This window comes from Lepidochelys kempii, chromosome 6 (assembly GCF_965140285.1).
Source record: "Lepidochelys kempii isolate rLepKem1 chromosome 6, rLepKem1.hap1, whole genome shotgun sequence".
NCBI classification, from domain to species: domain Eukaryota; kingdom Metazoa; phylum Chordata; order Testudines; family Cheloniidae; genus Lepidochelys; species Lepidochelys kempii.
Window position 1 is genome coordinate 16,740,950 of NC_136385.1, and position 24,928 is coordinate 16,765,877.

General features: G+C 52.2%; 1 protein-coding gene across 1 annotated transcript in view; it reads left to right on the top strand.

Moving 5' to 3' along the window:
* The window catches only part of MYRF (myelin regulatory factor), a 105,988-nt gene that overhangs the window by 65,351 nt on the left and 15,709 nt on the right, over positions 1-24,928 (top strand). The window contains exons 8-19 of the mRNA XM_073346947.2: positions 6,608-6,803; positions 7,573-7,649; positions 8,101-8,211; positions 8,996-9,086; positions 9,698-9,763; positions 11,399-11,599; positions 15,524-15,632; positions 16,108-16,217; positions 17,897-18,057; positions 18,846-18,918; positions 19,361-19,449; positions 20,657-20,725. Of these exons, the coding sequence (XP_073203048.1) occupies positions 6,608-6,803; positions 7,573-7,649; positions 8,101-8,211; positions 8,996-9,086; positions 9,698-9,763; positions 11,399-11,599; positions 15,524-15,632; positions 16,108-16,217; positions 17,897-18,057; positions 18,846-18,918; positions 19,361-19,449; positions 20,657-20,725 (1,353 nt within the window). The remainder of the gene's footprint in view (positions 1-6,607; positions 6,804-7,572; positions 7,650-8,100; positions 8,212-8,995; positions 9,087-9,697; positions 9,764-11,398; positions 11,600-15,523; positions 15,633-16,107; positions 16,218-17,896; positions 18,058-18,845; positions 18,919-19,360; positions 19,450-20,656; positions 20,726-24,928) is intronic.

A 24,928-nucleotide genomic window follows, 5' to 3' on the forward strand; every position in this document is an offset into this window, starting at 1 on the left:
GCGGTTTGAGTGGCAGGAGGGACTAGCTGCCCAAGTAAGTACCTCGCTTTCAGACAGGCTCGTGGCTAACTCCTTGCGCAGCCGAGGCTACACTACGACGTTCAGTGCGCCAGCTGGATCAGAGTTAGCATGGGTAGGTCTGCCTGAGCCGGAAATTACACCTCCAGCTCCAGCTTAGACGTACCCAGACAGAGCCAGATGGGGGGCAGGAGGAAGAGAGTTGCAGGGAGGGGAAGGCCAAGAGGCTGCAAGAGAGGGCGGAGATGGAGGGAAAGGCCAAGGGGCTGAGGTGGAGTTGAGGGGTGCAGAGAAATGCTGCAAGGGGGAGGGAAAGGCTGGGAGGCTGAAGTGGAGGGAAGGGCGGGGTGCAGGGAACAAGTGCGTGCAGCTCACAGGGCAAGGAAGATGAATGTTCAGGAAGAAATTGCTGCAAATCCTCCCCGCATTCCGGAAAGGTGACTGAACACTGGCAAGCAGCAGTCTGGATTCCAGGAGCGGCTAGTCCTGTAAACACCCCGTACTCCTCCTCAGGTCCCACCCAGCCAGTCTCTGTTTGGGGCCCTATTTTGGGGCTCGGGGGAGGGGCTTTGTTGTGCAGGATACCAGCTAAAATGAGAGAATGATCAGGCTTCGTCAGAACGACGTGCAGAGAAAAGGCCAAGAACTCCTGGCAGGGCTGGCTCCGGGAGCAGGGAAGGGCGTGTGACCTAGGGAGGCTGCCTCAGATGCCAGAGTGTGTGGCCAGCTGGTTCCAAGTTCCCACCGGGTGTGTAGCAACACTGCCTACCGCTGAGATTCTCAGTGAATTAAACCCGATATTACAGCTGGGGAAAGTGAGGCACAGAGACATGACGGGACTTGCCCCAGTCACAGGATGAGCTTTTGGCAGATCTGGGAACAGAATCCAGCTGGGCTGACTCTCAGGCCTTTGCCTTAGGGGGAAGACCGTCCTTCCTCTCATGCAGAATTAACCTCCCTCTGGAAGGACAAAGCTGTTTGGGCCAGTGCCATGTGGGCAGCCAGAGGGGGTCACAGAAAGGGAGCAGGCCCAGCTGGCCTTTCCTTTCCAGGCCTCAAGGAGTGAAGGGAGAGCTGATCCTTAGGAGGCAGACCTAAGTTGTCTCTCACAGCTCAGCCGTTTGGGAAAGCCCCGGCCGGGAGCCCACTGCAGCAGTGCTAGAATGAGAAGGCGGCTTTGACCTCTGCAAAGCTCTTGGAGCTTCTTGTGTACCAGCTCCAGAACTAGATGTCGGGGGAAGATGAGGTGCTTTGTTCCAAACTGGAGGAGAATTGCAGCAGAGAGGTGGGTTCTCCACAGGGTTACTCCAAGCCAGGTGACCACGTGTGTGACTGGTTCTGTACTAGGTGTTTCGTTCTCCAGAAGAAGCCAGAGGGTTTTTAGCTCCAATCTCAGCCCTAGGGAGCTGAACTGTGGGATCAGAGTCTCATCCTTTTCTTACTCTTGCCCTTCACATGGGTCCAGCAGGTGAGAGTGGGGAGCGAGTGCGGACCCACAGGAAATTGCTCAGGTTCCCAGACCCAGGCTGCATTTCTCACCAGCCCCTGGGCAGGGCCGTCCTTACCTGTAAGCAAAGCACGCAGCTGCGCAGGGCACCAGGAAATTTTGGTGCCCCACAACTCCTGCTCCGGCTCTGCCCCGGCCCCACCTCTTCCCCAACCTAGCTCGGCCCCCACTCCCCTGAGCTCTGCAGCAGGGCCGGGCCTGCACTCACCGGCATCGGGAAGTGCAGCGACCCGGCCCCAGCCGCACCGCCAGTGAGTGCTGGGGGGTGGTTCCCGCCTGGCCCCCTCCGCAGAGGCCTGGGGCCCCACACCACCACCATCCCTCATGTCAGACACTGGCTTTGGGGAGTTCATAACCTTTCAGCTTCACTCAGCATTAGGAGAAATCACCTCTTCTCCAATCCTGAGCTTCTGAAACCTGCGTTAATCTACTTTTCATCAGTGGAGGCCTTTTGGCTAAAATAATCCATTTGACCCTAGACGACCTATTCCCAAGAGTTTGCCCTCTGACCTTCCCACTCTCACTCGAAAAAATTAGTGTGGCTTTGGCTGTGGCCTGAGTTTTGATTGGTTGAAATGAGGCAGGTTGCAAGTCAATGAATAATCTTCATTCTCACTCTCAGTAGTGGAGCCTGGCACCTAAGGTCGTTTATCCCCCAATGCCAGATTGGCACCAAACATCCATCAAGGATGGAACCATCCAGGGGACACGTTTAAAACCCAAGAAATGTATGTTAATTATCCCCATGGCCCAGGGTGCTGGAATTTTGTAGGCCAGTGCTTCATGGGGTATAATTCTGCATACCAGTGCCACCAAAGGCAGTGAGTTGAAACTTGGGGGAGATAGTTTCCAAGGGGATACAACACCCATCTGGCAGGAGGCCAGAGATGGTGTTTTTGCTGTTACAGGATGGATTTTTTAACAGTGAGGGTAAATAATTACTGGAGCAATTTACCAAGGGAGGTGGTGGATTCTCCATGCTTTAAATCAGGATTGGATGTGTCCTGCTAACAGAGCTCAACCAGGAGTTAGGGGCTTGACCCAGGGCTCGGACTAGAAGATCAGAATGGTCCCATCTGGCTTCAAAAGCTCTGAAATGGAATTTCCACATTAGACCCTGGATGTTTGCAGAGGCTTGTTGCCCACGGAGATGACATCACTCACAGCCAATCAGAAAGCTCTGTCTGTTTGGTGCTATGGGGAATTGAAGTATGGGGAATCATGTTCATCTGGGCAGTATGTTCTGGGAGGCGGAGGAGGGGGGACCCTCTGAGGGGTTTTCTCTGTGCGTGTGCATGTGTGTTGGGCAGCCATCAGCCCGAATGGACGTTAACCAGAACACATTTGGGAGGCTACTGTTTGTTTTGTGAACTCCCCCCCCCCCCCCTCCTCACTCGCTGTATCTCTCTTGGCTGCAGCTGGCGCATGGTTCTCCCCTGGTACAGCAGTGGCACATGCAGACCACCGCCCCTCCAGCAGGGCCCTGGTACGCTACGGAGGCAGTGAGGTTGAGGCCCAGGGGGATGAGCGGAGGAGACTATGCAGTTTCTGAAGGTGCCGCGATAGTGTAGGGCGGGAGTGAGTGAATTGGGTTTCTGTGTGTGTCAGGGTGAGAGCGGTTGTTAGGGGAGGGAGGGTCTGTGTGTGTATATGCATGCACACGGTTGGTACAGGGACCAGGGCTTGAGGAGCCCAGACTGCATGCGCTCAGAGACCCATTCACGAGGGACCAAGGGGAAAGACAGACAGACCTGGATCAAATGACAGAGCTTGAGGAAGAGGAGAGACCTAACCTGGAGGGCAGATAATCCCACTTCTGCCTGCTGCAGGGTTTTTACACCTTCCTCCGAAGTATCTAATGCCTGCTACTGTCAGAGATGGGCCAGGTCTTGGGTCTGATCCATGATAGGCAATTCGTACGTTGCTGAGAGAGAGGAACCCGCGAGAGCAGATGAAGGAGTTTAGTGGGAAGAAGTGGAAAGCAAAAATGAAGCTCTGAAGCTGTGAGGAAGGGGCAAGAGCGAGAGAGGGAAATTCCTCTCATTCTTTCTGGCTAAGGTAGCGCTCTCCACTTCCAGCATCTGCTTTTTGTTCAGGTCACATCTCAGGCGGCCCAGGGTCCCTCTGCCACTCCAAGGAAGAAATAAATGGTTACTCATGGAGCTGTCCCGGCTTCACTCACCAGAGCCTGAATCACCAGGAAGACGTCATTCAACGTTAACCCATTTGCCACTGGGGAGTCCAAAAAACACAGCCCAGGGGGGTGGTGTGTTTCTGCTGGCGGAATCGTGGGAGACCAGTGAGGGGATGTGGCTTGTGGGGGAAGCAGGAGCAGTGGGAGCAGGAACTGGCTGGCGAATGAACTTTGGGATGACATGGGGCTGGGCGATGCTTCTAAAAGAGGGACCCAACTTACTGTTTCTGTTGATGCTTTATGTTGTTGTTGCTCTGATCCAGTTTGTGTCACTGTAGTTTTAATTAAGAGTCTTGATTGGCTGATGGGAAACCTGGCAGTTACAAACCATTCGGGAAGCAGTCATGAATCTGTAGATCACAGGTCGGGAGCTGAGGGCTGCACTTGCTCCTTGCCAGAAGTCCTGAGGCTGCGCTTACTCGGCACTAAATGAAGTAGATGGCAGTGACCCTCATCAGAAGGCCGTGTGGTCCGCAAGGCCCTGTGACTGTGTCAAGAGCATAGGACTGGGAGTCGGGACACTTGGCGTCCAACCCCAACCCTGTTACTCTGTGACCTTAGGTCAGTCACCCATCCTCTATACCTCACTTCCCCACCTGTAAAATGGGGGTAATGATACTGGTAATCATAAAATAAATGAAAACTATTACCCTTCTCATCAGGGTGGAAGTGCAGCCCATACAGCCGATGATATGAAAGCGTGAGCGAAAGATCCTTTCATTAAAGCTTGAATAAGTTGCATCCTCGCACGTCTTCTGTCACCTGTGCATGATCCAGGTGCTTTTGCCAGTATGGAAATGCCCAGCGGGCAGTGTGGCTGGGCTGCCCAGATCAGGACGGGGCACTGCATACTGGGACTGTAGTCTTTGTGGGCCATGTTGCAGTGTTAAGGATGAAAATGGTCATGCTGAAGAATTTCCTGGACCACATTTCACCCACTGGCTGCTGTTCAGCTATTGTTCAAGTGAAAATACCCCATCTTCTAGGGAACCCACACATCTTGCCCTCGATTAGTTGGGTCTCTTGTGCGTGCTTCGGGGAATGAATTGCCTTTTGACCCCAGAAGAGAGGGGCTTCTTTTAGGCCAGGCTGGTAGTTGTGGCACTGAATTGACTAGGCCTGAGGGAAGACGCCTGTGTAAAAGGGAGTGACCCTCTCCTGCCTTTACTTCTGCCTACGAAGTCTGTCCGGTCTAATAGTCTGGTGGAGCCGTAAGTCTTTCTGTCAGTGGCTGTCCTGCCCTCCCAGTCACTCTTCTCCGACACTCAGACCTTTTGAAGCTCTGTTGTTCATTCATTCTAAAAATTAACACCTGGGAGGAGAGGAAGGTGGCATGGTTTTTTCTTTCGTGGAAGGATGCACTGTACTTTTCAATGCCTAGTGTGAAAAATGAGTCCTGGCACCTGTAATTATGTGCAGATGCTCCCTGTGATTTGAAAATTGAGGAGAGGGGGGAAAAGATTGGATTTTGGTCTCCCAGTTGAAATGCTGAGTGAGTGACTGACTTGAGGGTGTTTCCTTTCCCACCTGTGCCAGGCAGGCAGTGCCCCGCAGAGGGGCCCTAGCCCAGAGTGCAGGCCAGGGATCTTGGGAGGTGGGAGAAAGGGGGACTTGGTGCAAAGGCCACATATTTTTGCCGTTCCCATGGTAACCAGCCCATTAGGGAGATACAGATTAAACCTCCCCAGCTGGTGCGTGTTTCTTCTCTGTAGCCCAAGTTTCCCCGCCCAGCCAGGACGTGCCATGGTGGGAGCTGTTAGCAGTGGCAGCAGGTGGTTCTGATTTCCCCAGGAATCCGGCTGCTCAAGGCGGGTACAGCCTGGCAGCAAGGCCGGGATGGGTCACTTGGAGAACGGAACCCCATGAGGGGTCTCATCAGTCTCTCTGAAAGATCCTGTTCAGGAGAGAAACCCCCAGAGAATGTCCAGTGCCCCCCCACACCTCCATCCCTGCATGGCTTCCTAGGTCAGCCTGATCCACCAGCACTGCCCCCTGTCCCGAGGAGCAGAATTCAGAAGTCAGATCCCAGACGTTAAGCAGGGCTGGACCTTGGGGGTGAGTGGATGGAAGACCTCCAAGGACAAGGCAGGGGCAGCAGGATGTGCTCACTCTAAATCTGTACGAAGTCAGGGCTCCAATGCGTGGCTCAAGGAGGGGCAGTGTGATTGGACGTGATGCCTCTCTGTTGCCTGGTGGTCATGAAAGATTCTGTGGCACCTTGTGTAAGAGCTGGGAGTGACCCTGGTGGCCTGAGTGAATTCCAAGTCAAATAACTATATTCCCTTTCGATCCGGAAACATTCTGCCAGCCTAAAATCCCCCCTGCAGCTTCCAGTGGCTATGGGATTCTCTTACACTCTTTTCCCTAACCGGCTGCATAGAGCAGCTGTGCACAGTTAAACAGCTGCTTGTGTTTGAACCCAGAACTAGCCATGGCGCAGTCCTGTCAAGCACATTGGGATCCTTGGATAAATTACACTGTACACCAGAAGTTCGCACAAAGGGGTCTTTGGGTCACTGGTGACCCATGAAGCAGAGAGCCTGCTGGTGATCTGCACAGAGGTGGGCTAGTCACACGATGCTGGCTCCTCCTCCCAGTTTCCAGCTACTGAACTGCATTAAAAGACAACTAAAAATACATACAGTGCTTCCCTATTGTTACTTTCCCACATTAGCCATTCTTGTAGTTGCCACGGGGATGTTATTTGGTTGTAAACACGAGGAGAGCTGGTCTGTGTGATCATTAATGAGATGAGAAGTGTCTATGAAACACTCTGTCTGTTTATGCTGCTCCCCTGCTATAAATTATCAGACCATGCAGAGATATCAGTGGGTTGTTTGTCCTTCAGTCTAATGCCTGCTGCCTTTTCCCCCTACCTTGGTGCACAGCCCCCCACCTACGTACCGGGTGGATGCGGACAAAGGGTTCAACTTCTCCGTGGGCGATGATGCCTTCGTGTGCCAGAAGAAGAATCACTTCCAGGTCACGGTCTACATCGGCATGATCGGAGATCCCAAGTACGTGAAGACCCCTGAGGGCCTGAAGCCCCTCGACTGCTTCTACCTGAAGCTGCATGGAGTGAAGGCAAGTTCTGGGGGAAGGGGGAGAACCCTGCAAGAGCTGAAGGCCATTTCAGGGTGCGTGTGCGAGCATGTGTGTCAGTGTCCATAGGCCCACAGGCAGTGTTGTTACCGTGTGTATGATCTTGTCAGTCTCTGGGTGGGAATGATGAGCATTATATCACTGTGTACTGTTTGTGGGTGAGTGGGTCAGTGAGTGGAGCCTGCGTAGGGGAGCCAATGCGTGTGATACAAGCATATGTGATCCGGCCTGCATGTGTGGAAATCACAAGTTTTGTGTGACCAGGACGTTACCTAAAGGAAGGATAGGAGCCTTGTGCCATAGCCCCATCTGCTGGGTGAAGTCTAGTCACGAGAGAACAGGCAGTAAAGAGGGTTCCCCTGGGCAATCTGGCTGGGCTCTGTATGTACATCAGTGCCTGTACATTTGAGTCTGTGTGTGAGGAGCAAGGAAGAGGCTGTCTGGCCCTGCTGGTGCAGAGAACTCCTGCCCTCTCTTACAGCTGGAGAAGGGGTGGGGGAGGTACAGGCAATGGTAAGGGGACAAAGTAAACCTGGTCTTTTCTGAGCAGTGGTTATGGTGCCAGTGAGGCAAATTCCCAGGGGGTAATTATGGGTGCCCAGACACTGGGGAGATTGGCGCTGTTGATGTACTTTGGGTAAGTGGCTGGATAGATTGTCCTTGGGACAATGGTGATGAGGGAAAAGGGGCTGAGAGAGGGGAAAGCCATGCCGTTCCACTCTCTGTAATGTTCCTGGATCTTTCCCTTCAGTTAGAGGCCTTGAACCAGTCGATCAACATAGAGCAGTCGCAGTCTGACCGCAGCAAACGGCCCTTCAACCCTGTCACGTGAGTACTGCCCAGGGCGTGGCGGCCTGAAGGTGGGGAGCCTGTCACAGGAGAGCCACCCAAGGAGGGGGAGATTGAGGGACCCTGGGATGAGGACCCCTAAGGGTAGGAAGGCAGAGTGGGGCGAGGGGGTACTAGAGGGTGCTGGCATGGAGGGCTCAGGCGGGGAGTGTATTTAAAGTATTCTCGCTCTCTGTCTCCTTCACTTCCCAAAACAATGACTCCTCTCCGCTCCACGCCCAGAGCTCACTGACCTGTGGTGGGTCCCCCTGGCCCCCGGAGCCTGATCTGAGGCATTTTGGCAACACCCCTTGAAGTGAGGAAGAGGTGGGAGTTCCCTAGATGATTGCAGCTGGGGGCTGATCTTCCCACGTGAGGGGAAATGGCCATTCTCCGTGCGGCCTCCTTTCCAGCTCTGTGTCCTCAGTGGCTCCGCTGCTTCCCCCTCCAGGGTCAACCTGCCTCCGGAGCAGGTCACGAAGGTCACTGTGGGGCGGCTGCATTTCAGCGAGACCACGGCTAATAACATGAGGAAGAAGGGCAAGCCCAACCCTGACCAGAGGTATGGAGCAGCATGGTTCCCTCCGAGCCTGTGACGGGGGCTTGGCGGGACTGCGAACGTGGGACTCGGGGAGGCTGAACTGGGGAGCAGAGTGCTGCAGAGCTGCCCTTGGCGGCTGGGAGCACGGCTGCTTCGTGCAGGCCACCTTGACGGGCAGAACGGAAAGGGGGTGTGGGGATGGGTGCTGAGGAGCTGTCCTGCCAGGCACTGAATGCGCTGGCTGAAGTGTTCGCAGGGAGAGCCCCTGGACAAGCAGCCATGACTGTCTGAAAGCTGGGCCCTGGGCTCCAGCAGCGCCGTGGCCCCTGGCGCTGTGCTGAGGAGCTGGCTCGATATCGACCAAGAGGGAAGAGCATACCCTACTCAGTCACTAGCACCAGTCACCGTGGTTACCTGGGTTTCTTTTGCAACCTCCGGTCCAAATACTGAGCTGAGCCCAGCCCTGCTGAGCTTGTGAGCAGTGATAGGACCGCAGCCTGGACAGGCTGCAGGCCTTGGAGGAGACCGGGCAGTCGATGAAGACTTGTAGACACGGCTACAGTAGAAGAGTGCTGCCATGGGGGCAGCAGATGTTTGGAGACCTGAGTGCTAACTGGATCAGACAGTGCCCGTGAGAGGCATGTCCCTGTCTGGGGGAAGTGTAGGAATTCCAGCTGTGCCCGCCGTGGCGTGGGGACTTCCCTGTCTGTCTGAGGGGAGGCAGTATCCGCCATGCCTCTCCCCTCCAGGGGGATGCACTCCCTTCCTGCTGCAGATGACCCTAGTGGGTGTCTGTCATTCGCAGGTACTTCATGCTCGTCGTGGCCCTGCAGGCCCATGCCCAGAACCAGACCTACACGCTGGCTGCCCACATTTCCGAGCGCATCATCGTCAGAGTAAGTTTTCTCCTGACTCACAGAACACCCCTATCCTCTTGCCCCCTTCTCCTGGCTTTTCGGTTCCCCCACCAACCCTTTGCCTGGCTCTTCAAGACCCCTGCTGCCCTTCCCCCCTTTCTCTGCCTGGCTTTCTGGGACCCCACTCCCGATCCTTCCCGCACTTTATGAAGAAGGCAGCCCACGTGTTCCTGCAGGAACCCAGCACAGAGAGACACGGACAGAGAAGAAGGCACATTCTCCAGGAGGGGAGTGCAAGGCTGGGGATGCGTTGCCCAGGAAGGGGCTGTGGGGAGCGAGGGAACGGTCTTGGGACTTTCAGTGGGTGTCCTGGCTGAATTTTCCAGATGCCTGAGGGGCAGCAGGGCTGAAGGCTGGAGTCAAGGCCAGGCAGGAAAGAGACTGGATTCCCCTGACAGGTTCTCCCAGCGTTCAGCTAGTCGAGCTCTCGTCTCCCATGGGGAACGGGAGCGTAGGGGTCTGAGGAACATAGGTCGGTTTTGGCCCCGCGTGGCCGCTCAGAAGCAGGAAGCAGTGAGAGTCAGGCTGTGACGTTGTGATTGGCTGTCTCCGCCCTGCCGCCTTTTAAGTGCTTTGTCCGTTTCCTCTAGCAAAGGGCCAGTTCGGGGGTAAAACACAAACGGAGGGCGGACGGGGACCCCGGAGTCTGCAGACAAGTAAGTACATGACAAGCTATGCAGCCTCCGGGGGGCTCCACAACAGAGCTGTGGGAAAAGCGGACAGCCTGGACCACACAGACTCAACCCCTGAGCAGGGCACAGCTGCAGCCATGGCCTAGCCAGTGCAGAGATGAGATACAGACCAGTAGCTCCCTGTGAGAGACCCCCCCCTCAGCAGCACCTTGCAGGATTCAGTACGATCCTTGCTCCAGGGAGGGAGAGTTGGCACGTCCTGGTAGCCCCCTGCTCTCATGCAGTCCCAGTCCCAGCAGCGCTGGCCTCTGGGGAGATGAGTCTGTGTGGTCCTTATTTTGGGTAGGGAGAGCGTCAGTACAATTCCAGGGGCTCAGGTAGCGTAAGGCTCAGGAAATGGGAGAGGAAAGGTGCGGACACAGATTCTATTGGCCGGTGCCTGCTGAGAGAGTCTCGATCAGAGATGGGGATCGGAGAGCAGAGAACACCCCACTGTAGGGCTGTTTCCTCACAAAGTGCAGGCAGGGCTTTGTTGCCACAGGCTTGGGGAGCAAAGTCCTCACCCCTCCTTGGCCCACACAGAACCCCTGTCTCCTGCTCCTCTGTCTGGTTTCGCTGCATTGCTTCATACTGCCGCAGAGCTCTGCATCATGCCCAAAACGACCCCGGGGCTGTGTGTGTCCTCGGCTGGCCGTGCCGCCCTGCACTGGGAGGGGGAGTTCAGGCAGGTTGCTCCCCTAGCAGCCTCCTGGGGCGCTGGTACTGCTGGCTTTTGAGCTCTGCGGTCACAGCCTGATAACCGTTCAAGTACCTACGCCTGAGCTTTTCCATCGGCAGCTGGACAGGGAGCCTCCTAGGGTGTGTCTGCACTGCGATAAACACCCCGCAGCCTGGCCACAACTGGCTGGGGCAGCAGGCTCAGGCTATGGGGATATGAAATTGCTGTGTAGACGTTCGGGCTCAGGCTGGAGCCTGTGCTCTGAGACCCCGCAGGGGGGAAGGATCTCAGAGCTCGGCCTCCTGCCTGAACCCGAACATCTACACTGCAATTTTACAGCCCCGCAAGCCTGAGTCATCTGACCTGAGGCTTGGGGCCGTGGATATTTTATCAGAGGCGTATCCTGACATTGCTGGGTCTGCAGGCACTTGCCAGTTAAACCCAGCACGGCTCCTTGTCCTTCCCAGGCTGCCCTGGGCTCACAGAGGTTCCATCCCACCTCACATACAAAGTAACCTTAGAATAAGGGCGCAGCCTGGCTGCACGGTTCAGTCTTGACACAGGCTCCGTTGCTGCTCCTTAAGCCCATTTACCACATTTCCCCATCCCCGCTAGTGACTGGAAGCCTGGGCTAGAACGTGGATGCCCTCAACCGTGGCAGGCAGCCATGATCACTCCGGGGTCTTCTCATCACACAGGGGTGTAATCCTCTGTGTGGGGGCATCCAAACACCGTCTATGCCAGCTGCGCATGGTGCCCTGGCCCTCTGGTGCGTGTTTCAGGGGGATGAGTCTGGGGGGGTCCCTGCTTAGGATTCTGTTGAAGATCCCCCGTGCTCATGCTGTCTCCACCTACCAGCACCGGCCCCTCCTCTCTTTGGTTTCATCTCTCTGCTGCTGCTCTGGACGCTCTTCAGTCGCTGCCCTCTTGCTTTTCCACAGGCCTCTAACCCGGGTCAGTTTGAGAGTGACAGCGACGTCCTCTGGCAGCGGGCTCAGCTTCCTGACACGGTCTTTCACCACGGCCGAGTTGGCATCAACACCGACCGCCCCGATGAAGCCCTGGTGGTCCATGGCAACGTGAAGGTCATGGGCTCGCTGATGCACCCGTCAGATATCCGAGCGAAAGATGACATTCAGGAGGTGAGAGCTGGGGAAGGCTGGCAGGACACAGGAGGCCAGTCTGAGTTGGATGGTGGGGCTGGAGAGGCACCTAAATCAGAGTTTCTACCAAATGACTGGAGGATAGCTAATGTGATGCCAATTTTTTAAAAAGGGCTCCAGAGGTGACCCTGGCAACTGCAGGCTGGTAAGCCTGACTTCAGTACCGTGCAAACTGGTTGAAACTATAGTAAAGAACAGAATTGTCAGACACATAGATAAACATAATTCGTTGGGGAAAAGTCAACATGGTGTTTGTAAAGGAAATCATGCCTCATCAATCTACTAGAATTCTTTAAGGGGGTCAACAAGCATGTGGACAAGGGGGAATCCAGTGGATATAGTATACTTAGATTTTCAAAAAGCCTTTGACAAGATCCCTTACCAAAGGCTCTTAAGCAAAGTAAGCTGTCATGGGGTAAGAGGGAAGGTCCTCTTATGGATTGGTAACTGGTTAAAAGATAGGAAACAAAGGGTAGGAATAAATGGTCAGTTTTTAGAATGGAGAGAGGTAAATAATGGTGTTCCCAAGGGGTCTATACTGGGACCAGTCCTAGTCAACAGATTCATAAATGATCTGGAAAAAGGTGTAAACAGTGAGGTGGCAAAATTTGCAGATGATACAAAACTATTCAATATAGTTAAGTCCCAGGCAGCCTGGGAAGAGTTACAAAGGGATCTCTCAAAACTGGGTGACTGGGCAACCAAATGGCAGATGAAGTTCAGTGTTGATAAATGCAAAGCAATGCACATTGGAAAACATAATCCCAACAATAGATATAAAATGTTCGGGTCTAAATTAGCTGTGACCACTCAAGAAAGAGATCTTGGAGTCATTGTGGATAGTTCTCTGAAAACATCCACTCAATGTGGTTTTAGAAAAGGTAGATCATGCCAAACCAACCTGATCTCCTCCTTCTTTGAGAAAGTAACAGATTTTTTTTGGACAAAGGAAACGCAGTGGATCTAATTTACCTAAATTTCAGTAAGGCGTTTGATACTGTGCCACATGGGGAATTATTAGTTAAATTGGAAAAGATGGGGATCAATACGAACATTGAAAGGTGGATAAGGAATTGGTTAAAGGGGAGACTACAATGCGTCCTACTGAAAGGTGAATTGTCAGGCTGGAGGGAGGTTACCAGTGGAGTTCCTCAAGGATCAGTTTTGGGACCAATCTTATTTAATCTTTTTATTACTGACCTCGGCACAAAAAGTGGGAGTGTGCTAATAAGGTTTGCGGATGATACAAAGCTGGGAGGTATTGCCAATTTAGAGAAGGACCGGGATATCATACAGGAGGATCTGGATGACCTTGTAAACTGGAGTAATAGTAATAGGATGAAATTTAATAGTGAGAAGTGTAAGGTTATGCATTTAGGGATTAATAACAAGAATTTTAGTTATAAGCTGGGGACACATCAGTTAGAAGTAACGGAGGAGGAGAAGGACCTTGGAGTATTGGTTGATCATAGGATGACTATGAGCCGCCAGTGTGATATGGCCGTGAAAAAAGCTAATGCGGTCTTGGGATGCATCAGGAGAGGTATTTCCAGTAGGGATAAGGAGGTGTTAGTACCGTTATACAAGGCACTGGTGAGACCTCACCTGGAATACTGTGTGCAGTTCTGGTCTCCTATGTTTAAGAAGGATGAATTCAAACTGGAACAGGTACAGAGAAGGGCTACTAGGATGATCCGAGGAATGGAAAACTTGTCTTATGAAAGGAGACTCAAGGAGCTTGGCTTGTTTAACCTAACTAAAAGAAGGTTGAGGGGAGATATGATTGCTCTCTATAACTATATCAGAGGGATAAATACTGGAGAGGGAGAGGAATTATTTAAGCTCAGCACCAATGTGGACACAAGAACAAATGGATATAAACTGGCCACCAGGAAGTTTAGACTTGAAATTAGACAAAGGTTTCTAACCGTCAGAGGAGTGAAGTTTTGGAATAGCCTTCCAAGGGAAGCAGTGGGGGCAAAAGATCTATCTGGCTTTAAGATTAAACTCGATAAGTTTATGGAGGAGATGGTATGATGGGATAACATGATTTTGGTAATTAATTGATCTTTAAATATTCATGGTAAATAGGCCTAATGGCCTGTGATGGGATGTTAGATGGGGTGGTATCTGAGTTACCCAGGAAAGAATTTTCTGTAGTATCTGACTGCTGAATCTTGCCCATATGCTCAGGGTTCAGCAGAAGGCCATATTTGGGGTCGGGAAGGAATTTTCCTCCAGGGCAGATTGGAAGAGGCCCTGGAGGTTTTTCGCCTTCCTCTGTAGCATGGGGCACGGGTCACTTGCTGGAGGATTCTCTGCTCCTTGAAGTCTTTAAACCACGACTTGAGGACTTCAATAGCTCAGACATAGGTGAGGTTTTTCGCAGGAGTGGGTGGGTGAGATTCTGTGGCCTGCGTTGTGCAGGAGGTCAGACTAGATGATCATAATGGTCCCTTCTGACCTTAGTATCTATGAATCTATGTGCAGCAGCAGTCCAAAAAGCAAACAGAATGTTGGGAATCATTAAGAAAGGGGTAGATAATAAGACAGAAAATATCATGTTGCCTCTATATAAATCCATGGTACGCCCACATCTTGAATACTGTGTGCAGATGTGGTCGCCCCACTGCAGAAAAGGTATATTGGAATTGGAAAAGGTTCAGAAAAGCGCAACAAAAATTATTAGGGGTATGGAACGGCTGCCATATGAGGAGCGATTAATAAGACTGGGGACTTTTCAGCTTGGAAAAGAGATGACTAAGGGGGGATATGATAGAGGTCTATAAAATCATGACTGGTGTGAAGAAAGTAAATAAGGAAGTGTTATTTACTCCTCATAACACAAGAACTAGGGGTCATCACATGAAATTAATAGGCAGCAGGTTTAAAACAGATAAAAGGAAGTATTTTTTCACACAACACACAGTCAACCTGTGGAACTCCTTGCCAGAGGATGTGAAGGCCAAGACTATAACGGTTCAAAAAAGAACTAGATAAGTTCATGGAGGATAGGTCCAACAATGGCTATTAGCCGGGATGGGCAGGGATGGTGTCCCTAGCCTCTGTTTGCCAGAAGCTGGGAATGGGCAACAAGGGATGGATCACTTGATGATTACCTGTTCTGTTCATTCCCTCTGGGGCACCTGGCATTGGCCACTGTTGGAAAAGAGGATACTGAGCTAGATGGACCCTTGGTCTGACCCAGTTTGGCCGTTCTTATGTTCTAAAAGTTCGTATATTGATGTGAGATGCTCCATCTGCACAGCTGAGCAGGAAAGCCCTTGAGTACAGAGTTTCTGGAGAGCATGTGAGCTGCCTCATGCCCTGCAGGCCAGAAATCCCATGAGAACAGAACAGCCTCTCTCCAAGGCATGGCTTGTCTCATGGAATTTCAGCTCTTCTTCTAGCTGGAACCAGAAAGTGCCAAACAACAAATATGAAAACCACCAAAGACATCAAGCCAAACTTTATCCAGCCTCAGATCAGAGCCAGTCAGAGCCTTGCGGGAAGGTCCTGGTGGGTTCTTAATTGAACTGATCTGGATAATCTCTTCCAGCAAGGTCAAATGTTACTAGATGCAGTGAGGTCTTCAAATCTCAGAGAGCTGTCTTTTCCCCTTCCCATGGTGTGTGGGGGTGTGATGGGGCTCACTCCCTTTTCTGGAGTCATTTGACCTGGTCCTTTTTTGATAAATCCTGGATTTTAATCCTGGCTACGACTGTTAGCAGACTGTGTCCAGCAGGTGGGTGTTCTCATTCTGGGTCTGGTGTCTGAGACCTGCCGTGGTGGGCACTGATGAGAGCCCTCGTGGCCATTGCTCTTTGCTGCCTGGGGCCAGATTCTTGGACTTTTAAAGAACAGCGTCCTACTTATAGATCCCATGTGTTCGCCTTGTCCCAGGTGGACACCACAGAACAGCTGAAGAGGATCTCCCGTATGCGGCTGGTGCACTATAACTACAAGCCAGAGTTTGCTGCCACTGTGGGCATTGAAAGCACGTCTGAGACAGGTACAGTCCCTGCACCAACCCACGGGCGTCATCCTCACAGTTGTATGCTACGGGGGAGTTCTAATGCAAACTAACATTTCTCCTTCATCATAACTCGCAGCCCCTCCTGCTGCTCCATGCCAGCTGAGCTGATGCCTCTCCATCCTGCCCTGCAGCAGTCCAAAGAAAGTGTAGAATCCAAATATGATATACAAAGAACCTGGGAATCAGTCTTTATCCAGTTGTTCCTTTCCCAGCTGTTTTTCACTGGCGTTAGCCTGAGGTTACATTCTGGCTATGCATGGGCCTTTCAGGAAATTAAGTCCCCTACACTCTGTCTTGGCAGCTCAGGGGTGGATATTGGTTTCTTATTAATCGCTGCATAGTGTGTGGGGTTCATGTCAGCAACCAAGTGTCTCATGAGAAGAAGTCAGCTATTGTGGAAGGCGTTTTGGGGGCCAGAACCATGGTGATTGGTGCTGTGGTTTCTGTGCAGGTGTCATTGCTCAGGAAGTGAAGGAGATTCTTCCCGAAGCAGTGAAAGACACCGGGGACATGGTCTTTGCCAATGGGAAAACCATCGAGAACTTCCTGGTGGTGAATAAGGTTAGTGGTACCCTCCACAGAGCAGATGGGGGATGAGTAAGAACTGGTGATTAAAAGGGTGGGGGGAGGATGGTGAATTTTGGTGTGTTTTCTTTTTCCCCTTCACGTAAAGATAGAGGTGAAACAGAGTCAAAATCTGACGCCTGGGAAATGGTCTCTTACCAACACTTGTAAACCAAGTCTCTCCTGCTTGAGTTTCAGCCAGATGTGTTCTGTGAGCTAGCATTGGCATCACTCCACAACCTGGACTCTGGACTCATCCTTCCTGGTTGGTGAGGGCCGCTGGGGAAGACCTGAGCCCAATATTAGTGGGCATTGACAGCAGTTTTTGAGGGACGGCAGGTTCCTGGCTTCCTTTAAGTAGGCTGTTCCGAGGCCTGTGCCCCATCCCAAAAAAGCTACTTGCCAAATTAGGACTCTGTATCTAATCTTCCCATTCTGGTTCAGCTGACAGAGGAGGTTGTGGTGAGATAGCTTGGAGTACCTGGCTCCCTCAGATCTCCTCGACAGTCTTGATCCAGACCCAGGTGTGGCCTGAGGCCACACTAGCTCCGTTGGAGATGATCTCCACCAGCAGGGGATAAAAGTCAGGCATCCATGCTGATCTCACTAGGTTTACCAGCTGCCTTTTGTGTTGCTGGCCATGGGGTTTGGTTGACTTGCCTGTAGACCATAGTGGGAATGAACAGGGCCGATCTTTGGTGCCTCCGTTCCTTTCTGGCTGTGGGTCAATTCCCCTCTGCAGTTAGATGACCAGATGGCAACAGTGGCCAGGCATGTCTTTTTTCATCTGACTCTTGTAGGACCTTGTTACTGCCCCTTGTGGTTTTTGTACACTACCAATTGGATTCCTGCAGTGCACCCTACAGGGAAGCAGGAGCTGGGGCCAAGCATGGTGGGGGCCTGCCTGTTTATGTGAGGTGTCTCGCAAGGAGCATGTTATGCTGGGCCTGGATGATCTGCACTGGCTGCCTGCTGGTCGCCAGGGAGAGTTTAACATGTTGGTTTTGAGCTGGGACCTGCCTATTACTATGAATTACCTGCGGGGTCCAGAGGTCCCAAGCAAGGACCAGGCCTCCACTGTGCTAGGCACATAGATCAAACAGTTGTGCACAGGGCTCAGGCTGGGATTGTGACAAGACCCAGTGCAGGGAAGAAACAGGGAAAAGGGTTTGGGGATAATGAGGCGATGCCTGAGAGTGTGCCTCTCCCCCACCCCCATGGGACAGCGCCGCAGTTGTGAGCAGTGGGGCCTGGGACTGGAGTGCCCTGGTGTACTGGAGAAGCCGAGGCTGGTAGGGTGCTCACTCTCCGAGTGTCAGGATTTGGGGGTGTAGGCGAATGTCTTTGTTGTTGAGAAGGACTGTACATTGACAGGTTGCCAAGGCCTGCTGGTGCCCGAGAGACCCTCCTTTATCCAGATTTGTTACCAACTGAAGTAAGCGCATTAAAAAATGTGTATAAATATCAGTGTCCCGATGGCTAGGCCGTGGTTGGGTGGGTTTCCTCTCGTGCCTTTCCCCTGCCGGGATGCTGAGCAACACATTGTGACCTTTCCACTGGGGAAGGGTAGGTCTGCAGTGGCTCAAGAGATTTGAAGGAGGCCAGGCAGGTCTGTGTGTGTGTGTGTCCCTCTACTCCTGGAGAGGGCTCACGCAGAACGATGTGGCCCTTGGCAGGAGCGGATCTTCATGGAGAATGTTGGGGCAGTGAAGGAGCTCTGCAAGCTGACTGACAACCTGGAGACCCGCATTGATGAGCTGGAGAGGTGGAGTCACAAGCTGGCTAAGCTCAAGCGTCTGGACAGCATGAAGTCAACGGTCAGCTCTGGGGCATTCAGGTATAGGCATCCTCCCTCCATCTCCAAACATGGGGCAGGGGAGCAGAAAGGAGCATCCCACCTCAGGCCTGTACACCAGTCAGCCTGCACTGGGGGGAATACAGGGAGATTCCTGCCCGGGCACTGGGGTGCGGGTGCAGGGAGATTTCCCCTTGGGCACAGACAGCCTGGTGTTGGGGGTGGGTGCAGGGAAATTCCTCCTTGGATCCAGGCAGCCTGGCACTGCGGGAAGGGAGCAATACAGGGAGATTCCCCTTTGGGCACTGGCTGCCTGGCACTGCCATAGGGGGTATACAGGGAGATTCCCCTTCGGGCTCTGTCTTCCTGGCAGTCGGGGAAATCAGGATTTGGTGCAGTGCTGGGATAATGGGGACTGGAGATGATCCACGAGCTGCTGTTGGGGAAACAAACTGAACCTCGGGCTGTGTACGAGACTCCAGCATGGAAATGGCGGCCTGGTCCGACTCGACTGTCCGTCCCAGGGCGAGCCACATCCTGAGGGTTAATGTTTTTTGACCCGAGAGGAGCAGATGAAGCCTGTTTTGCAGGCCCTAACTGCAGGATGGCTTGGTGAGGGGAGAGAGCTCACTCTGTTTCCTTTCACCTGTTGGAGCCTTCGCCAACAACTGGGCTGTTGGACAGGGCCCTTTAGCCCAGCATGGTGCTCAAAGCTTTCCTCCTGCAGTTACTGAGTCAGGTACACAACCTGCACCCCATTGCCACCCAGTGGGTTCCCCTGGGGTCCCAGCCAGACACATCCCACCTCAATGCCTCTTCTCTGCTTGCAGCCAAACAGGAAGTCAGTTCAGCCGCGCAGGAAGTGTGCCCCACAAAAAGAGGCCCCCCAAAATGGCCAGCAAGGTATGGGAGCCTTTTGCGAAGGGATGTGGGGTTTGACATGCGGGGGGCTGTGTGTCTGGACAGTGTGGGTGTGTCTGGAACAGCGGTGCAGAGCCCGGGGGCTGTGTTCTGCAGTGGGGGACATGTGAGCGGGCCCTATGTCGGGCCAGAGCTAGCTGTGTCCTCCTCCTCCCACTCCTTCTCCCGCTCCCAGTGCCCTGCGGCCATCCTGCCTCTCGCAGCAGGACGAGCCAATGCCTTGTGGATGAGCCATCCTGCTGCTGCTGCTTCAGTGACCACCAAAGGGCATGGTGTGATGCAGGAGGAATGGCCTCCCGCACTGCAGTCCTCCCATCCCGGGGAAGGCTGGGGCCAGGGGGAGAGGCCCCAGGGCAGAGTGGAATAGAAATGCAGTGAGCCCTGCACTGGGCGTGCAGTTGATTCCCCTGCATTTCTCCTTCAGTCCCCGTCTGTTGTCACGGAACAAGCCTGCATCAGCCAGCGCTTCCTGCAAGGAACCATCATCGCCCTGGTTGTCGTCATGGCGTTCAGGTGAGAGACTGCACAGCTCCACAGCTGCTAGCTGCCCTCGGCACTGGGAGGCGCTTCTGCTGCCCTATGGCACAGCCAGGGTGGGGACTAGCCTGCGGAGATTCCCGCACCCCATGGCACAGCCAGGGTGGGGACTAGCCTGGGGAGGATCCCCCCCACCCCATGGCACAGCAGGGGTCTAGCCTGGGGAAATATTTCCCCCCACACCCGTGGCTCTGCAGGGATTGCTCTGTTTTATTTTAAACATACCACATTTTCCTGAATGAGTATGTGTTAAAATGTTAGGCCCGTGTCTTGTCTAACTGCTGCAGAGTGCATCATCCTCACACACCCACAGCAGGATTTAGTTCTCTCACTGAGGGCAAGGACTGTGCAAGCATCTGTTAGGCAGCTTCACCAGCACAACCCAGACTCGCCGTACACTGTCCCTGAGCAGGGGCTCAGACGAGCTGCCTTTTGTTGGAGGGAGAGATCCCCATCCCGGCCTCTCCAAACCCAGCCCCTTGCAGCCCTCGGGTCTCTCACCTCCACTGTGACGCCCTCCGGCTCGCTGACTCTTGCTGGCTCCATTACAAGCATCTTCCTCGCCAGCCACGCTGGGCGTGGCCCCCTCTGGGCGCTGCTCTATCCCACCTCAGTTTCTGGGACAAACTGGTTCCCAGAGTGAGTGGGCACAGCTCTTATTGATGTCCATGGGAGTCACGCGTGCTTACTCAGGGCTGAATTAGGCACCTGGCTTCACCTTTAAGACTCTGGGCTACGTATTCTGCGCCACCAGCACCTCCCACCAACAAAGGGGGCCTCTGTTTCCTTCTCCAGCTCATGTTCGTCCCTCTGTGCTGGCCCCTGTATCTGCAATGCCCTTCCTGTCCCAGATCCCTTTCTTCTCCTCCGTCTGCCATCAGCCTCAGTGCCCCTACCTGAGCAGTGCTGGCCTATTGCCTGTTCAGAGAGGGGGATAGCTCATGACAACCCCCCAGCCAGCTAAAGAGCTGATGATAAAAAGAGCCCTGGATGAGGACCCTGTAAGCATCATCTGGGCTCGGGAGGGAGTGGTAGCTGGCCTGCAGCTGCCCGCCTAACCTTGAAGGGTTTGGACCATTGAGACAGACAGCCACTGTGGTGCTGCAGAGGGAGAATCTCCTTCCTCTTGCCATAGTGCAGATACTTATCCCTGGGCGTGTAATCTTCTCTCTCTCCTTCCCAGTGTGGTGTCCATGTCCACCCTCTACGTGCTCAGCTTGCGCAATGAGGAGGACCTCGCAGATATTGATGGGTATGTGTCCCCCCTCATGCACGCGTCCTCCAGAACATGCCCCGGCTTCCTGTGTTCCCTGGGGGTCTGCAATAGCTGACAGACTGGAGGGAATACAGAGATGAGCAGAAAAGACAAGCACAGGGCTGGAGGGATAGGTTGGTGCAGCGAGATTAACGGAATGACGTGGCTTTGCCCAGACAAGTCAGTGCAGGGAAAGTGGGGTTATGGTGTCTGTCTTTTAAATCTTAGCTGGGAGCATGGGGTGAAACTGACCAAGAAATATCTATAGAGATATCAGGTGGGTGAAGTTGATGAGAGAGACAAGCTTTCGAGCTACACAGAGCCCTTCTTCAGGGCTGGGAAAGGTACTCCCAACATCCATAGCTAAATGCAGGGTAATGTTTAGCAGAGTAATGAATTTAAGCTCCCGGACTCATCTTGCGAAAGTGTTGTGCAGGTTTCCTTTGAGGATGAGGACTGAGAGATCAGATATGGAGTGATCGCTTTGTGAAGAGTGCTCACCCACAGCTGATAGGGTGTTTTGTGTGTTTTATCATTTTCCTGTGTGAGTTCATTCAAGAGTATAGTGATTGTCTGGTTTTACCCACGTAGTTGTTACCGGGGCGTTTAGTGCACCGAATGAGGCACACCACATGTTGTGATAGGCATGTGTAGAACCTGTAGGTCTTGACAGGTGTGTTGTGGGGGGAGCTGGTCATTATAGCAGTGGACCACAGGTTTTGCATCTGTTGTTCTGGCAGGGTCTGGTGCCGCTTTGCATTGGTGTGTCCTGGTCTGTGGGGAGCTTGCTTCTGATGATGAGCTTGGAGAAGTTGGGGGGTTGTATGAAGGCCAGAAGAGGGGGTTCATGAAAGCTTTTTTTCGGGATGGAGTCCCCATTGAGTATGGATTGTAGTTGTTTGATGATACCCCATAGGCTTCCAGTGTGGTGTGGTAGGTGACAGCTTACGGTTGTGTGGTCAGAGGGGGTTTTATTTCTGTACTGCAGCAGGTTCTCTCGGGTATCTGGGTGACCCGTTTCATGATGGAATCTATTTCTCTGGTGGAGAGTCCTTTGGTGAAGCTGGTTTTAAGTGTGTTAAGGTGTTTATCTAGAAGATAATAAGGTGATAAGTAACAGTTAGCATGGATTTGTCAAGAACAAATTGTGTTAAACCAAACAAATAGCTTTCTTTGACAGAGTAACAAGCCTTGTGGATAGGGGGGAAGCAGTAGAAGTGGTATATCTTGACTTTAGTAACGCTTTTGATACTGTCTCACATGACCGTCTCATAAACAAACTAAGGAAATACAGCCTAGGTGGGTGCCTAACTGGCTGGAAAATCATTCCCAGAAAGTAATTATCAGTGGTTCACAGTCAGGCTGGAAGGGCGTATCAAGTGGGGTCCCATGGGGATCAGTTCCGGGTCTGGTTAAATATCTTCATCAATGATTTAGATAATGACAGAGAGAGTACACTTATAAAGTTTGCAGATGATACCAAGCTGGGAGGGATTGCAAGTGCTTTGGAGAATAGGATTAAAATTCAAAATGATCTGGATAAATTGGAGAAATGGTCTGAAGTAAATAGGATGAAATTCAACAAGGACAAATGCAAAGAACTCCACTTAGGAAGGAACAATCAGTTGCAAATGTACAAAATGGGAAATGACTGCCTAAAAAGGAATACTACGGAAAGGGATCTGGGGATCATAGCGGATCACAAGCTTAATATGTGTCAACAGTGTAACACTGTTGCAAAAAATTCGAACATCATTCTGGGATGTATTAGCAGGAGTGTTGTAAGCAAGACACGAGCAGTAATTCTTCTGCTCTACTCCGTGCTGATTAGGGCTCACCTGGAGTATTGTGTCCAGTTCTGGGCACCACATTTCAGGAAAGATGTGGACAAATTGGAGAAAGGCCAGAGAACAGCAACAGGAATGGTTAAAGGTCTAGAACACATGACCTGTGAAGGAAGATGGAAAAAATTGGGTAGTTCAGTCTTCTCTTCTCCAGACTGAGAGGGGACATGATGATAGTTTTCAAGTACATAAAAGGTTGTTACAGGAGGAGGGAGAAAATTTGTTCTAATTAATCTCCTGAGGCTAGGACAAGAAGCAATGGTCTTAAATTGCAGCAAGGGAGGTTTACGTCGGACATGAGGAAAAACTTACTAACTGTCAGGGTAGTTAGGCACTGGAATAAATTGCCTAGGAAAGTTGTGGAATCTCCATCATTGGAAATGTTTAAGAGCAAGTTAGACAAACACCTGTCAAGGATGGTCTAGATAATGCTTAGTCCTGCCCTGAGTGCAGGGGACTGGACTAGATGACCTCTCGAGGTCCCTTCCAGGCCTATGATTCTGTGATTTCTTGCATTATTTCCAGGTAACTTTCCTGTGTTTTTTCCTTCCGTGTGTGAAAGCTTAAATTCATTGCTCTGCTAAACACTAAAAATCAGGCACTGGATTTATGGCTTATTACTAGGGCCCTACCAAATTCGTGGTCTATTTTGGTCAATTTCACAGTCCTAGAATTTTAGAAATCGTAAATTTCATGATTTCAGATATTTAAATCTGAAATTTCACGGTGTGGTAACTGTAGGGTCCTGACCCGAAAAGGTCTTGTGCGGGGGTTCGCAAGGTTGTTGTTGTGGGGTTGCGGAATTGCCGCCCTTACTGCTGGTGGCGACGATGCCTTCAGGGCTGAGCAGCTGGAGAGCGGCTGCTGCTGGCCAGGAGCCCAGCTCTGAAGGCAGAGACACTGCCAGCAGCAGCGCAGAAGGAAGGATGGCCTGGTATGGTGTTGCCACCCTTACTTCTGCGCTGTTGCCTGCAGAGCTGGGCCGTTGGCCAGCAGCCGCCACTCTCCAGCCAACCAGCTCTGAAGGCAACAGCAGCACCTCAGTACAATAACCTTGTGAACCCCCTGCAACCACCTTTTGGGTTGGGACCCCCAGTTTGAGAAACGCTGGTCTCCCCTGTGAAATCTGTGTAGTCTCGAGTAAAAGTACACAAAAGAACAGATTTCACGGGGGGAGAACAGATTTCAGGATCCGTCAATTTGGTAGGGCCCCTACTTATTACAATAATATGTAACCCACTAACTCCCTCTTTTTGTCTTATGACTATGTCTTAATGGGCCACTCATCCAGTGAAGTGAGCTGTAGCTCACGAAAGCTTATGCTCAAATAAATTTGTTAGTCTCTAAGGTGCCACAAGTCCTCCTTTTCTTTCTACCTTGAATGGTCCCTTACAGTATGTTCCACAAACAATCTGTTCCACCCCGCATTTAGCTGTGATGCTGGGAGTACCTTTCCCAGCCCTGAAGAAGAGCTCTGTGTGGCTCCAAAGCTTGTCTTTCTCCCCAACAGAAGTTGGTCCAATAAAAGATATTCCCTTCCCCACCTTATCTCTCTAATCCCCTGGGACTGACATGGCAACAACTACACTGCATACAAGATACATCTATGACAGCAAATCTTTCCTGACAGTGAGTTGTGCTGGGCTGGGGAACAGTCCCCCAGGGTAGTGGTGAAAGTCCTGTCACTCGAGGCGCCTAAAATGGATTGGACAATCCCCTGGCGAATGGACTGTAGAGCCTCAGGGGGACAGATTTGATGAGACGCAGCAGGTCCTTTCCATCTCCGATGCCTGACTGGTCTGTGATATTAGACATGCAGCTTTACCCGAACAACCTTTGGGTAGCTGCCTGAGGAATGACAGGTTGAATTTGGCCACTGGGGGAAGCCCATAACAGAAATGTTATTAGGAGCTCCTTGACCGTAGAGACTAATGAGCAGATGCTGCAGAGTCCAGCCAAAGTACGTCCCGAATTCATGCCAAGATCAGTGGGAAGAGGTCAGAGTGAGGCCTCCTCTGTTTAGTTGCCTCAAGCAAACTGGGAGAAGCAGAGGAAATAAAAACAGTGTACTGACGTTTGGCTAGAAATGTGCCTTTGCGGCACCTGTTTAAAGAGCTGCTCCCGGGTGTCTGGAGCAATTGGCTGCGTAGCTAAGAATCAGCATCACTCTGCTGACATCAATGGAGCTAGGCCAGTTTGCACCAGCGGAGGCTCAGGCCCTCTGAGTAGAGCCTCCTAAGGCCTGAGGAGAGAACGTGAGCACAAGGCGCTGCCCGGATTCCCTGCCCACTTTGCTTCTGCACAGACAGCGGCAGACAGGGTTTTTGCAGACTCGCCTCAAGTCATTGTTGGCACT